Source organism: Petromyzon marinus, chromosome 16 (genome assembly GCF_048934315.1).
Source record: "Petromyzon marinus isolate PM22_M1 ecotype Great Lakes invasive population chromosome 16, UKy_Petmar_22M1.pri1.0, whole genome shotgun sequence".
In the NCBI taxonomy this organism is placed as follows: Eukaryota; Metazoa; Chordata; class Hyperoartia; order Petromyzontiformes; family Petromyzontidae; genus Petromyzon; species Petromyzon marinus.
In genome coordinates this window covers 249,920-264,138 of record NC_133682.1, presented here as the reverse complement: position 1 = coordinate 264,138, position 14,219 = coordinate 249,920, and the positions used below count along the sequence as shown (strand labels likewise).

General features: G+C 53.1%; 1 protein-coding gene across 1 annotated transcript; it reads right to left on the bottom strand.

The window, feature by feature from the left end:
- Positions 1 to 8: 8 nt before the first annotated feature.
- LOC116943048 (BTB/POZ domain-containing protein KCTD12) lies at positions 9 to 14,202 on the bottom strand. Its single transcript, XM_032955676.2, has 2 exons — positions 12,805 to 14,202; positions 9 to 10,270 (listed from the first exon to the last, which is right to left on the bottom strand). The coding sequence occupies exons 1-2, from the start codon at positions 13,658 to 13,660 to the stop codon at positions 9,720 to 9,722; spliced, it is 1,407 nt and encodes a 468-aa protein (XP_032811567.1). The 5' UTR covers positions 13,661 to 14,202; the 3' UTR covers positions 9 to 9,719.
- Positions 14,203 to 14,219: the final 17 nt, after the last annotated feature.

Here is a 14,219-nt window from a genome sequence, read left to right as displayed (position 1 = left end):
ACACAGAGTCTGGGGTGTGGCTTTAGTAAAAACTGTCGGATATTACACCACGTGGTACACAGCGGGGCTCATATAGCCATAGAGAAAATACCATCACCATCTGCACACTCGCACCCAGACACCAGCAGTCACACGACGATCACAACTCGCACCAACAATGAAGTTGATGATCCATCACTCCGACCACCGCCTACTCACTGGCAGTCAGTCGCCTCCTTGTCAATCTATCTCTACTGCTACTACCATGATTACTGTCGCGGTGAACTACACTCGTTGATTCCTCCAGCCATGTTGGGGACTCGGTCATCCAGACGCTGTGTCCTCTCATCCATCACACTGCGTTCAACCAAAACCACACTCCAGGTCACAACACTCACCCGCTCGCCCACTCACCACACTGCAGGTCACCTCACTACTCTTTGTGCTTCTTCCGTCGTACTGGTCCACTCCGAAATTCACTCTCCCATCGCCTCTTCCCCCGAAGCTCTCACAAATAACCCTGCTCATATCAAGGTAAACGCGTTACACTCTTGCCAATCACAGTTTTGATAGTGCTGCTTGTTGCTGGCCGCTTGGCGTTTTTGGCCGTTGTGCCCAGCAGCTGTTTTTACAAAAATCGAACTCACACCCTCACCATGACCGCGAGCCCAGACTGCGCCTCACAGACACAGAGCCACGTTTATTTGTCCCAAACTCAAGAGTCGCGGGCCAGGTCCGGGCCGCGTGGAATGCGCGTTAAAGTGCTTCACTCATTGACAACGGATCCGTGGACGGTGATCAACACACGTGTACACACACACACGTGTACACACACACGTGTACACGCCCACAAAAAAGACAAAGGTCCCCCTATAATCTATAACGGGCGGCTAGGGCAAGTGCTGTTAGCGAGCACCTAAAAATGGCCGGCGAGGCAGGGCCACGCACGGCCGCCTTTGTCGCCCCATTGGTAATGTATACACGTCACTCCGGGTACTCATTTAAGGCTGAGTTGGCCTAGGGGAGGCTAAGACTGGTTCAAATATTCGCTGCCACTAATTTTGGGCGTGAGCGAAAGTCGAACTTCGGATGTCGTGTTCATAGCACTGCGCCACCGCTCCCCAAACACGTGCACACGTATGCACACACAGGTGTTTACACACACGTACACACTCGCGTGCATTAGGACGCCGGAGTGGGTGAGTGGTGAAAGAGTGTTGAGTGAGGATTGGTGAGTAGTGACCGTTAACCACTGCGGGTGGCCACTTGGAATGTTCGAACGCCCACCACTGAGAGGCTGCCACTCTATCAGGAGCTGGATCGGTACCGCCTGGATCACTGAAATACAGGAAGTCCAGTGGGTTGGTTCTGGCTTCAGTGACGATGTGGGATAGACAGTCCTCCACTCGGGGCAGGAAACTGGCAAACAGGGGGTGTGGAAGTGTGGCAGTGAGGTGTAGAAAGCGGAGTCCCAGGCTACTGTCAGCTCGCCTCCCCTTAAACGGGAAGTGAGGAATGTTGGTAGTTGCTTACACTCCCACTGAAGATGAATATTAGTGGAGGGATACAGGCAACGCTACCGAGTAATTTGCCTTCTGACCATCTGTCCCAGGTGCTGGCTTTCGTGGCCCCTTGGCATAGTCATACTGTTTGGTGACTTTAATGCCCAAATGTGTTGACGCAGGCACCTGGGCTGGAGTGATTGGAAGGCATTGACCAGATCAGTTCAATAACAACAGTAAGAGGCTGTTTAGACTTTTGTGCAGCCCATGGACTTATAATCACCAACATACTCTTCTAGATTTGAAGCTTTCGTGACTGCAAGGATCCATACTCTTTGGTTCTATTCGGTAAAGTCACGTAGGTAAAAAATAAAACAAAAAAATCACGACGTTTCGGCCACAACACAAGTGGCCTTCATCAGGTGAAGGGACCGGACTGTCCAGAGGACAGCGTTGGAGTGAAAACAGCCAAGCCAAGGTCGCGTCCTTTAAGCTGTGTGGGAGGAAACAGAAGCGCCTTGACAAAGAAATTCGCATAAAAAAGATGATGTATAGGACCGGCGCAGGGGGGGGGGAGTTTACATAATGTTGGTGTGAAGGGAAATAAACTACTGTGAAAGTTTGGGATACCACTACTTGAAAAAATATACTGTACCATTGAAAATTTGTTTCATGTTTGGTTTGATTTAGAACATCTTTCCAATGATTGCTTAATTTGAAACCATCCTCTCGGTTGAAATTGTGTCTGTGTTTGTAAATCTGAATTGCCTCGTGGACAAATCTTTGATAAAAACCCGTGGGTTTGCAGAGAACCTTGGTATCGGAGAAAACTATATCGTGATCACCCACAGCGTTGTAACAGTGATCAGCCACGGCAGAAGAATTCGGTCTGCCGTGTTTCAAATCTGATTTGTGCTCGCGAATTCGGTCAGAGACATGTCGCTTCGTCTCCCTGATATAGCAGTCGCCACAGGTGCAGCTCAATTTGTAAACCCCGGGGTACTGTAAGTCAGGAATGACATCCTTCACGGATGGGATCAGGTCACGGATTTTGTGTACTGTATTGAACCGGACCAGGATCTTGTGTTTGTTTAGAATTTTGGAGATCTTTTTAGTAACGCCTGCTATATATGGTAGTGTGATGGTTTTGATCGGAGTATCAAGTGGTTGTTTCTGTATGGAGGGAGAAACAGCTTGGCGGATGGTACGGTCAGAGTATCCGTTCCTCTTGAGGGCCAGATGTACATGTTTTAATTCACTGGTCAGGTGGTGTTGGTCCGAAATGCAATGATCCCTGTGGTATAACGTTTTGATGAGAGAATTATTTTGAGTTGGGTGGTGGTGGGAATCAGGTTTCAAGTATGAATCTGTGTGGGTGGGTTTCGAGTTCAAATCCGATTTTAACTCAAATCCGATTTTAGACAGGACTCTCCTACAAGCTCATTTAATGTTAACACAAAAAATGTCACCTTCTGATTGGAACCACGTAGACAACATGACTGCTTCTTCGACTGATTCACTGTCAGTCAAATGCAAAGCTAACCTGATTTCTAAATTCAACCACCTATCAAAGAAGAACCCAGTTCCACATATAACAAAACTGGACATCAACAAAATCGTCATTAATCAGAGTAGCACCCTGATTTCGGACAATCTGAAAACAGTACTGGCTAGAGGGCTAAATTTTGCTATCACCCCAAAACATATACCAGTAGATGACATCATCTCTCAGGTCGATGTAGCCCTCAAAGGCGTAGGACACATCCAAGCAGACGTTGCGAGAGCTGAAATAGCCACTATTCTTAAGAATGCTAAGAAACCCATTAGCAACATCAGCAAAAAGGAACGGTCTGAACTCGCGAATTTAAAAAACAGAAATGATATAGTCATCCTCTCAGCCGACAAAGGCAACGCTATTGTAATTATGGATAAAGATTCATACAACAAAATCCAGAATCTGCTCAACGATGGAAGTTACTCAAAAATTAAAAATGACCCTACTATTAGCCTAACGATAAAAACCAACAAAATCATCACAAGTTCGACCTCCCTAATCGAACCAACAAAACGTCCCTCCCTAAAACCTTCTGCTGCAAGACCCCCTAGATTCTATGGTCTTCCCAAGATTAATAAAGAAGGCACCCCACTACGACCCATCGTATCCACGATCAACTCCCCTACCTACAGGCTAGCCCGTTTTCTGTCAGGTACCTTGCTGCCTTTCACTGGCAAGACCACCTCAGCAGTACTTAACTCAGCCCAATTGGTCTCTATGGTCAAAGACGTTGTACTGTCCCCTGACGATATCCTTGTCAGCTTCGATGTGGTCTCTCTGTTCACCAAGGTCCCAGTACCTGATACCATTAAATAATTGAAAATCTGGTCCAACATGGACTAGACCCCGATACACCTGCGCTGGTTAGGCACTGCCTCACCAATACCTACTTTACTTGGAATGGCACCTTCTACAAACAAAATGAGGGTACCCCCATGGGTTCCCCCTTGTCACCAGTGATAGTCAATGTTTTCATGGAGAAATTTGAATCAGACGCCATCCAGACTTCCACCCTTAGACCTTCCCTGTGGAAGAGATATGTAGACGACACTTTCGTCATTTGGCCACATGGCCTCCCAGCTTTGAACCTTTTCCTGGACCACATCAATTCCAGACACCCTGCCATCAAATTCACCATGGAAGTGGAGAAAGATGGCAAGCTGCCATTCTTGGATGTTCTATTTGAGAGGAGACCTGATGGCTCATTGGGTCATTCTGTCTACAGCAAACCCACCCACACAGATTCATACTTGAAACCTGATTCCCACCACCACCCAACTCAAAATAATTATCTCATCAAAACGTTATACCACAGGGCTCATTGCATTTCGGACCAACACCACCTGACCAGTGAATTAAAACATGTACATCTGGCCCTCATGAGGAACGGATACTCCGACCGTACCATCCGCCAAGCTGTTTCTCCCTCCATACAGAAACAACCACTTGATACTCCGATCAAAACCATCACACTACCATATATAGCAGGCATTACTAAAAAGATCTCCAAAATTCTAAACAAACACAAGATCCTGGTCCGGTTCAATACAGTACACAAAATCCGTGACCTGATCCCATCGGTGAAGGATATCATTCCTGACTTACAGTACCCCGGGGTTTACAAATTGAGCTGCACCTGTGGTGACTGCTATATCGGGGAGACGAAGCGACATGTCTCTGACCGAATTCGCGAGCACAAATCAGATTTGAAACACGGCAGAACGAATTCTTCTGCCGTGGCTGGTCACTGTTACAACGCTGTGGGTGATCACGATATAGTTTTCTCCTATACCAAGGTTCTCTGCAGACCCACGGGTTTTTATCAGAGATTTGTCCACGATGCAATTCAGATTTACAAACACAGACACAATTTCAACCGAGGATGGTTTCAAATTAAGCAATCATTGGAAAGATGTTCTAAATCAAACCAAACATTAAACTAATTTTCAATGTAACAGTATATTTTTTCAAGTAGTGGTATCCCAAATTTTCACAGCAGCTTATTTCCCTTCACACCAACATTATGTAAACTCCCCTCCCCCCCATCCCTGCGCCGGTCCTATACATCATCTTCTTTATGCTAATTCCTTTGTCAAGGCGCTTCTGTTTCCTCCCACACAGCTTAAAGGACGCGACCTGGGCTTGGCTGTTTTCACTCCAACGCTGTCCTCTGGACAGTCCGGTCCCTTCACCTTATGAAGGCCACTTGTGTTGTGGCCGAAACGTCGTGATTTTTTTGTTTTATTTTTTACCTACGTGACTTTACCGAATAGAACCAAAGAGCACCAACATACTGTTCCAGAATCGGTGTTTCCAAACATCGATTCACTCCAGATCCAAAGAACATTTGCTGGACCATATAGTGATGGAACAGCGGATGTGGGCCCATGTTCTTGACACCTGGCCCTACCGTTGAGCTGATCTGCCCATTGACTATCGGCTTGGCATGTGTAAGATGCGCCTGTCATTCATCTACTGTGGTGGTAGGCGTCCACCTAGTACCCCATTTAAACCTACAATCGCCTGGTCTTGACTCACTGCTGATGAAAGCTGTAAGAATTGTATAATTACTTACAGCTCAGGTTGACCCCCATCCTGATGCCAAGGTGAAATGGGTGATGTTCAGGACTGTGGCTCATGCAGCTGATATGGCTGCATTGGGTACCCTTTCCAGACCTCCCCAGAGAGCCTGGCTGACAGAGGAGGTGTTCTGGCTAGTTGATAGTGATAGGCCTACTCCCCCCATCTGTAACCCATGTCAGAAAATGATGTGGCTTAGCACAGCCTTCACTTGGAGCTTCAGAGAGCTGTGCATCACTACAAGTGATGGTTGCAGGTTGCTGAGGAAATTGAAAATGCCTCAGTAGCTCGCGATTAGAATTAACTTTTTAAAAATCCATCAATAAAGTAACTTGCAGCACCACACCTATTATTATCATCCTTAAGGGATAGAATGGTGATCCGATCTCCGACCCCCAGTTTGCAGATTTGCTGGGCATTTCTAAGGTCTTGGGGGAGGGAAAATCCCTCAACCCGACATTATCATGGGGCAAGGTGAGGATGACCCTGCTGGGGCTGCCATACCTCATAAAGTGGAAGTAGCCACTCCCTGTGAGTGGCTGCCTGATGTACCATCTGTTGAGGAAGTACAAAGAGTGATGCAGTCTGAGACCAGGAAAAGCGCCAAAGATGATCTCCCAAGCGAACTGTTGAGGGAGGATGGAAATTGTGTGCAGGCTGCCCTATATGATATTGTTATAACTGTCTGGACCATAGGACGGATTCTGCGAGATTGAAGGATGACCTGCTAGTCCCCGCATTGATTGTAACTACTGGGGCATCTCCCTCCTCAGTGTGTGTAGAAAGGTCTTGTCAAGGATTATTCAACATTGCCTTGCCAGGCAAACTGAGCAAAGCCTTGTGAAGCCCCAATGTCGTTGCAGAACTACTGCTGAACCTGTAACGTGACAAAAAGAGGTGGGGCCTTACCATCAGCCCCACAGAAACAAAGCACCTGCCTCGGTATTTTGTGTCATCAAACACTCCACCCCTTCAACGCCCCATGAACGATGGCGCAGTTGTAGACAGTGAATGAGTTCCCATACCTGGGCAGTGTGCTTATGACGAGTTGTGTATTAGTAGCAAAGGTCTCACTCCAAATCAGTCGAACATAATTATATTTTCATCGGCTCTGTAACGTTGTGTGGATGCTACCAGACCTGTCTCTCCATACGAAGCTTAAGGTATTTTTTTCTATGCTTACGAAACCTTGACCCCCTCTGAAGAAACATCTACACCGGCATGAAGCATTCAGGGTGGCCTGCCTATGATCCATGTTGTGTTTAACCAGACAGGATTGTGTGAGGACCTCATAGATCCTTGAAAGATCTAGACAAAGTTTAATCGTTGAGCTTTTTTGGCATGTGAGGCTGCCTTGGTTGGGTCATATAGCCCACATGCCCAGATACTGCATGCCCAAGCAGTTTCTGTTTGGCCAGATAGAGGTGGCTAAACGGGCACGGGATGGGCTAGAGAAGAAGTAGCCTGATGTGGTACAGGAGGATTTGGAGCTGATCGGATGTGCCAAAGCCTCAATGGAGGAGGCTCGTGAACGACACGACTGGGTAGTTGGAGGCAGTTGCCTTCCAACAACAGCGGTGGGCAGAGGAGCGACGTTCTTAAAGAGTGGAATGCCAAGTGGCCAAAACGCAGCGAGGTGGTTCAGTAGGGAGCACAGATGGTGCATCTGTTAGTCGCCTAAGTCAGTCAATCCATGGCACCTGGAATTGTCCCGTGACCTCCTGCCAGCGAGTATTCAACACTTCACGTGGCCTCAAAGTGCACCTAGCTTGGCACAAGCGCTATTATGACATCACCACCACTCAGTATCGAATGGCAGCTGTTTTTGTTGTTGTTGTTGGAGTGATGAGAAGTGTTTAGGAGTGGTGAAGAGTGGTGTGTAATAAAGAGGGTGGCGAGGCATAAATGAGTCTGGGTCTCTTCACCGACGTTCCCCTTTCTCTTGTCACACGCAGAGTGTGGTGGTGAGATGCGAGGTGCGTGGTGGTGAGTGAGTTGAGATTGAGGTGTGAGTGAGGCACGTTGTGTGAAGTGGGCTGTTTGTGACGTGTGTGGTGCGAGTATGTGCGGGACACTTTGCTTCACTTAAGCCCTCGCAGTGGCGAGTCCAGTGCTGGGTTCACACGGGATTCCTTACTCAGTCGGGATCACACACAGCAGCGACCATCACCCCCTACTGCGAAAACATGGCAAGACACTCTTGAAAAAGAGTCATGAGACTCAGCGAGGCTCTCCTGGGTAAACAAGTACGTTCACAACTGCCGAGTGAACTCTGCTTGATGCGTTCTCAAACTCGGTGTGACGGGTATGCAGAGTGTTGGGGGGGGGTGAAATGGTAGGGGTTGGGCTGTTCAATACCCCCACCCCCGGCTTGTGGGCCCTGATGCATTTGCACCACTGCACCCTCTACAGCCATGTCACTGGGCCTAAAGTCGTATATTGGTCTCCATATATAGTTATCTATGTTGAGTCTGTGGGTCTCTATGCCAGTCCATCTCCATGTAAATCTATGGGCTTCCATATAAGTCCAATACTGTACTTGAGGCTCAATATGCCCTCACGTTACTCCTCGTCATGAGTTAAGCCACGCTGTGCGAACCCAGTCTAACGGGCGAGGTGAACTTTGACGCCATCACGTGAAGTGTGGAAGGCTCGCTACTTGCAGGTTACGGAAACAGACCCAGCTGTTATGGGCTGGCAGATACTGCCCACTGTGCCACCCCAGTCTGGTAACAACAGCAGCAGGAATGCCCTGAATCCGGGAGGGTCTCACTGAGTCTTATTGAACCCCCGCCACCCCCGCTTCTTGCCGGGCTTTCCTGGCTTCGAGATGTGATCCCCTGGTCCGTGAGGACATCATTTCACGTGTGTGAGAAGCCAGAGTGAACGGAGAAACCCCACACGTGCGAGGGGGAAACACGCTCACAAACCCTGCAGCACTGGCTGGGGAGTGCGCGCAATCCCAGGTCTTATGATGGCTCAAGAGTGGACCAGGGATGTTCACCCTGCAGGTAAAGACGGCCAGGATTCTCCAGCTTTCAGGGAGAGGGGAATCCCAAGGTGTTTGCAAGAGGCTTCCTGCAGGATGGGCAGGTAGAGGATCGTGATTGTCCACACTGTAAGCAGAGGGAATGCTAGGTGTGGGAGACACGATGTCACGCAGAGTACACGTGGCTAGATTAAAGAGGGCGTCATTACGAGGTCGTCATCATGCCCTGCCTAGCGGCTGGGTTGTGCTTAGAGTTGCCACCTTTCCAGGAACTGGCGTCTGTGGTCGAGTGGCAGGAATTGATGTGTACCGAGATCCAGTGGTTAAACTTTATTTCAGGATACTGTGCAGTTCTGGAAGGCCTTGGCTGACTCACAGACATGGTCTGGGCTTGCTGAATGGAGAAGGTGTCATCCCGAGCTATTGTGCTGCTATTCGTGTGCTTAATTCACGCGGAGGAGCCATGTCCTCAGGGTTCTTTGTGCAGTGCTAACCCCCCAGCTGGGGTGGGCTGTGTTGCTCATCGGGTGGTCGGGAGGTGGGGGGGCGTGTCGCTCATGGCAGGGAAGCGGGGGCACCCGGCAGGTGAATCAGATGGCGCCTCCGTGGTCTCCTCTCCCCCTGGGGTTCGCAGCCCGGCTCCCCTCCTGTTCCAGCTCCACGTGTTTTAGAGCCACGTGTCCCCGTGCGCTGAGGGTCTGGGTGGCTGCACAAGGTGCACACATCCCATGAACTGCACGCGTGGAGCCTGCCTGAGTCCACCTGAATTATTGTTCCAGTCGTGGTGAGACAGAGGCGTTGGTGGTGGTGAGGGGCAGAGTTGCCCTTGTGCTTAAGATGCCGTGGATGAGGATGTAAGTGACAAAGAGATGACGGTGCAACACAGTGAGGGGCGGCACCATTCCCTCTTTTCCGACCTCGACTCGGAACGGATTTCGTACCGGGAGGGGGTTATGGGGGGTGGGTGAGACCAGACAAGACTATTCACCATGGTGGTGGTGGTGGTGGTGACGGGGGCGTCTGGGGGGCAGGGACGGTGGAGAGGAGGAGGGAGTGTTGAAGGGGGTGGGGTCCAGGATGAGGATTGGCAGGCTCGTGGGGGTTGCCACCGCCGTTACACCCCGTGTTTGTGCAGCAGATCAGCTTGCCAGGCGCGCGTCTTCACAGAGAAGCGCTTGGGGATGCGCAGCCTGCGCACGTCAGCCACGCACTTGTGCAGCTGCTCGGCCAGTGCATCCATCTCGTTGGCCCCAATCCCGGCGGAGCCGTCGACGCCCAGCGCGTCCGTCAGGGTCTCGGGGCGGTCGCTGTTCCGACGTTTCTTGCCTCCTCCCCCTCCTCCTCCTCCGCCGCCGGCACCGCCGCAGCCGGGTCCTCCAGCCCCTCCGCCCAGGCCCTTGCCCTCTCGGCCACCCTCCCGTCGCGCGGGCCGCTGCAGGGTGAGGGTCTCCGGGCGGCTCGGGTTAGCCGCGTGGGGCGGCGCGGGCAGCGGGGACGCGTGACCCTCAGACTGGCTGTCGCAGCTGGAGGTGGAGCCCTCCTCGGTGGAGCCACTGTCCGAGTCCTTCTCCTCAGCGCCGTCCGCGTCGCGCTCCACCTCCACGCGGCGCCGTGGGGCGAGCGGAGCATCCCGCCGCCTCGCGGCCGGTGCCGAGGACGAACCACCTAGAGAGTGGGGGGGATGCGAAGATGGCGACACGGGGATATAGACACGGGACAGGGACACGGGAGCTTGCACCTCGTACTGGCTGTGGGCGTATCGCTTGTGAGTTGGAGTGATTCGTGCGGTGTGAATATTCGTAACGGAGGTTATTGTTAACGTTTGTGCCGTGCCGGGCGGGAGAGTTATGGCTGTCGCCGGGAGGGAGTTGTGGCGGCCCGGGGCTCTGCCGTGGGAAAGCGGTGCCCACAACAAACTGGGGTGGCTACAATGAGGGCTCGTTCAAGAAAAAGACCCGGTATATGCGGTTTTCCGCATATACTGTATATACATTCCTTCTGACAAACTTAGTGTGCTAATCTCTGTAACTGCGGGACGGAGGCAGGTGGTGGTAGAGTGGTCAGCAGCGCACGGGGCTCTCCAGTCAGAGGGTGTCAGTTCAATTCCATCTCTTGGCACGGCAGGGGAAGTTATGGGAAGAGTTTCTTAAATATCCCTCACTTCTGTCCACCCAGCACAATAAATGGGTTCACTACAGTCGATCAACAAGTCGCATGTTGTGTTTAGTTTGCTGTCCTTCCATCGCACCTCTGATTACCATGGTTGGTTACGTACGGTGCGAAAGAAGTTCAACATACAAACATAAAGTGTGGGTACGCCCACTTTATTCAAGGCAGCTGGTCAGCATGGAAGAGGAGACTAAATACCTTCAAGACTTCCCTTTGGCCAGCAGTGATGTGGGCGAGCAATTGCCGGGCTGCGCCGTTACCTTGTAACTGAGAAACGAGGGCAAATTATGTAACACGCGGTGACTGAGGCGCCGTGCCGTACGTTCGTGCGTCCTAATCAGTGCATGACTAAAATGTAACTGACTTTTGGAGCTGGAAATGGATTCTGACAACCCTGCAAAGAACCCGAGGAGGTCACTGTGCGGGCTATGACTGCGTGGGGTGGGGGGGGTTGCTCCCGGGGGTCCCAGGTAATCTCCGTGGGGGGCCCCGCGCGTCCCATGACATCTCCGTGCGTCCCCTGGCCCATCTGGGCGCGATTGGCGGCTCCCATCCCCGCCGCTGGCGTTGCTAGATAATTGCTGACTATTCATTGCCTTAAGTGCACCACCTCAATTACCATTATCAGCGGCGGCCGCTGTTCCTCCTCACACGGCCCCTGCCAATCACGAGCCCCCCCCCCCACTCCGTATCCCCCGCTTGCCCCCCATAGCCCCTGCCAATCACGACGCCCCCAACCCCCACCCCCCACCCACCCCGTATCCGCCCCTACCCTTGCCCCCCCCACCGCATCCCTCTCTCCCCCTTATCCACCGCTCCGCAACGGTAGCCAGAATAAGCGCCTTGCGACCGCTCCCCTTCACAACCATCACCAGCGCCATCAAAGCCATCACCACTAACCATCACCGCCATCACCACCATTACAGCCATCGCCATCATCACAGCCATCACCACCATTACAGCCATCACAGGCATCATCACCACTATAACTCCCATCACCGCAATTCTTACAATTACTGCCATCACTGTAATCACTACCATCACTTCCATTACAACCAAGCATCATGATGACAGCCATCAAAATCACCGCTATCACCATCACCGCCATCACCACCATACATCCATCACTATGACAGCCATGACCACCATCACTGCCAGCACCACCGTCATGATCACAGTCATCAAAATCACCACCATCGCAATAAACACCACTTCCACCAATACAGGCATCATTACCATCACCACCATCACCATGCCGACCATCACCAGCACTCCTCTAAATTTGTATCCCCTCGTACCCCCCCTTCCTCCGCCTCTACCCGCGGGGGGTACGGGGTAGGGGTCACGACCCCCGTGGTCAGCGCTCAGCGATAACAGTCAAGGCACGGGAATCACGCGTGTGTGTGGAGGTAGTGTAAGCGGTTAAGCGCGCTTCGCTATGAACTCAGCGACCCGAGGTCGATTCCCGCTCAAGACCAATAACAGTGCTGATTATGTGAACCGTGTTATGGGCATCCCCTAGGTCGACTCGGCCTTTAAATAGTACTCCGTGCAGCACTGGGGAGACAAAGGCGGCTGGGCGTGGTATTAGCCACCCATCCCTCGTGTGCCGTGCGACCTTCATAGGTGCTCGCTAACAGCACTTGCCGCAACAGTGTGTTTTAGATATAGGAATAGGTTTTACCCTTTTAACTGGCACAAAAACTGACACCTTTATTCAAGTGTATTTAAGGCTATACGGGAAATCTTTGTGTTTTTTTGTGGGCGAGCTTGCGACGGGTGATTAGGATGTGGTTGATCGCGTTCTGGACGAGTTGACTCAAGATCAGTGCTATAGGGAAGTGTGCTGTATGCGAGTACTGTGGGTGAGCGCGTTGTGGCTAAGTGTGCTCTAGGTGAGTGCTGTGGGTGAGTGTATGTGGATACGCGCGATGTTGGCAATGTACTGTGGATGAGCACACTGTAGGCGAGTGTACTATGGGTCAGTGTGCTTTGGATGAGTGGACTGCGGGTGAATGGCCGCTACTCACGGAAGAACACGAACTCGGTGTAGCTGCTCCACACCTTGTCCTCATTGTGGCCGCTCGGCTGGCCGCTCACACCGCTGCCATGCGACGCTACGAGCGAGAACCCGGCCTCTGCCAGGGCGTCGAAGGCCTGCTCCGGTGACGCGTGGGCCAGCGTGAGCCGCGACGAGTACCTCCCGGGGGGCCCTCTCTCCACCTCCCGGCTGCGCTCCAGCAGGGCGTCCCCAAACACGGCGCGAACCAGGGCGCTGCGACCGCACGCTGAGATGCGCGCCGCCCTGCGAAATCTCCCATCGACACCTCCACCACCACCTCCACCCTCCCTGCCCGGGAAGCTATAATGGCCCCTGCAGGCCAGGGTGATGTAACCGGGGCTGGCGGTTTCGCGGCCGGGCGCCTCGGACACCTCGCTGCCTTCGCTGTTCAGGGAGCTGGCCTTGGCCGGGCGAGGGGTGAGGGCCTTCACCAACTCGGGCAGCTGGAAGAACTCAGCCTCGCGGCGCAGGCGGGCCCGCTCGGGGAAGTGATCGGGCAGCACCAGCTGCTGGTCGCGCAGGAAGTCCAGCACGTATCGGAAGAGGAACCCGTCCCGGTCGATGAAATAGCGGCCGCGCGCGTCGCGCACCACATCCGCGGTAGCCCCCGACGTGGCCGCCACTGTCGGTCCCGCGGCCGCTCCTGTGGTGGCCCCCGCAGCTGAGAAGCTCCGCCACAGCACGGAGTGGGGCACGCTGGTGAGGGTGCTGCGCCGGGTCACGTAGATCTGTCCGCCCACGTTGAGTTCCACCACCTCGGTGTAGAGCGGCTCCCCGCCGTTCGTTTGCGGCTGGGAGCCGGTTAGGCCATCCAGAAGCGCCATTGCCACCGCCTCCCCGCTCCCTGAACGGTGCAGCCGTCTGCTCCTCCGCCTCCTCGTTCCTCCTGGGCTCTGTCAGCTCGAGAGTGCAGGGCGCACGGCTCCCAGAGAGACCCGCACCGCCAGCCGGGGTGACGTCTGCATGGACGCTATAGACGGGGTAGCGCAGAGCAATCTGGCGATGCAGGGCGCTCCGGGATTTGCAGGGCGCTCCGGAGGATGCAAGAAGACGTGGTTGCAGGGCGCTGCTGGGAGGGCGCAGGCAAAATGCGGAATGATGAGGATAATGATGCGAGGCGATGATTATGCCGGGAATTCCTGGGCGCTCCCAGATGCAGCAGGGCGGTCTTGGATTGCAGGGCAATGGGGTTATGCGGGGCGCTGCCGCCGCGGGGTGCAGGGAGAGCGCAGGCAGAATCCGTGCGGGGTGGCGGCGATGCGCGGCGATGGAGGCGCGGCAGGGAGCGGCGGCGCGTGACGCGGAGATGAGAGAGAGGCGCGTGACGACACGAGGAGGAGCGGCGGAGGCGGCGGCGGCGCCTCCTCCTCCTCTCGCGCACGC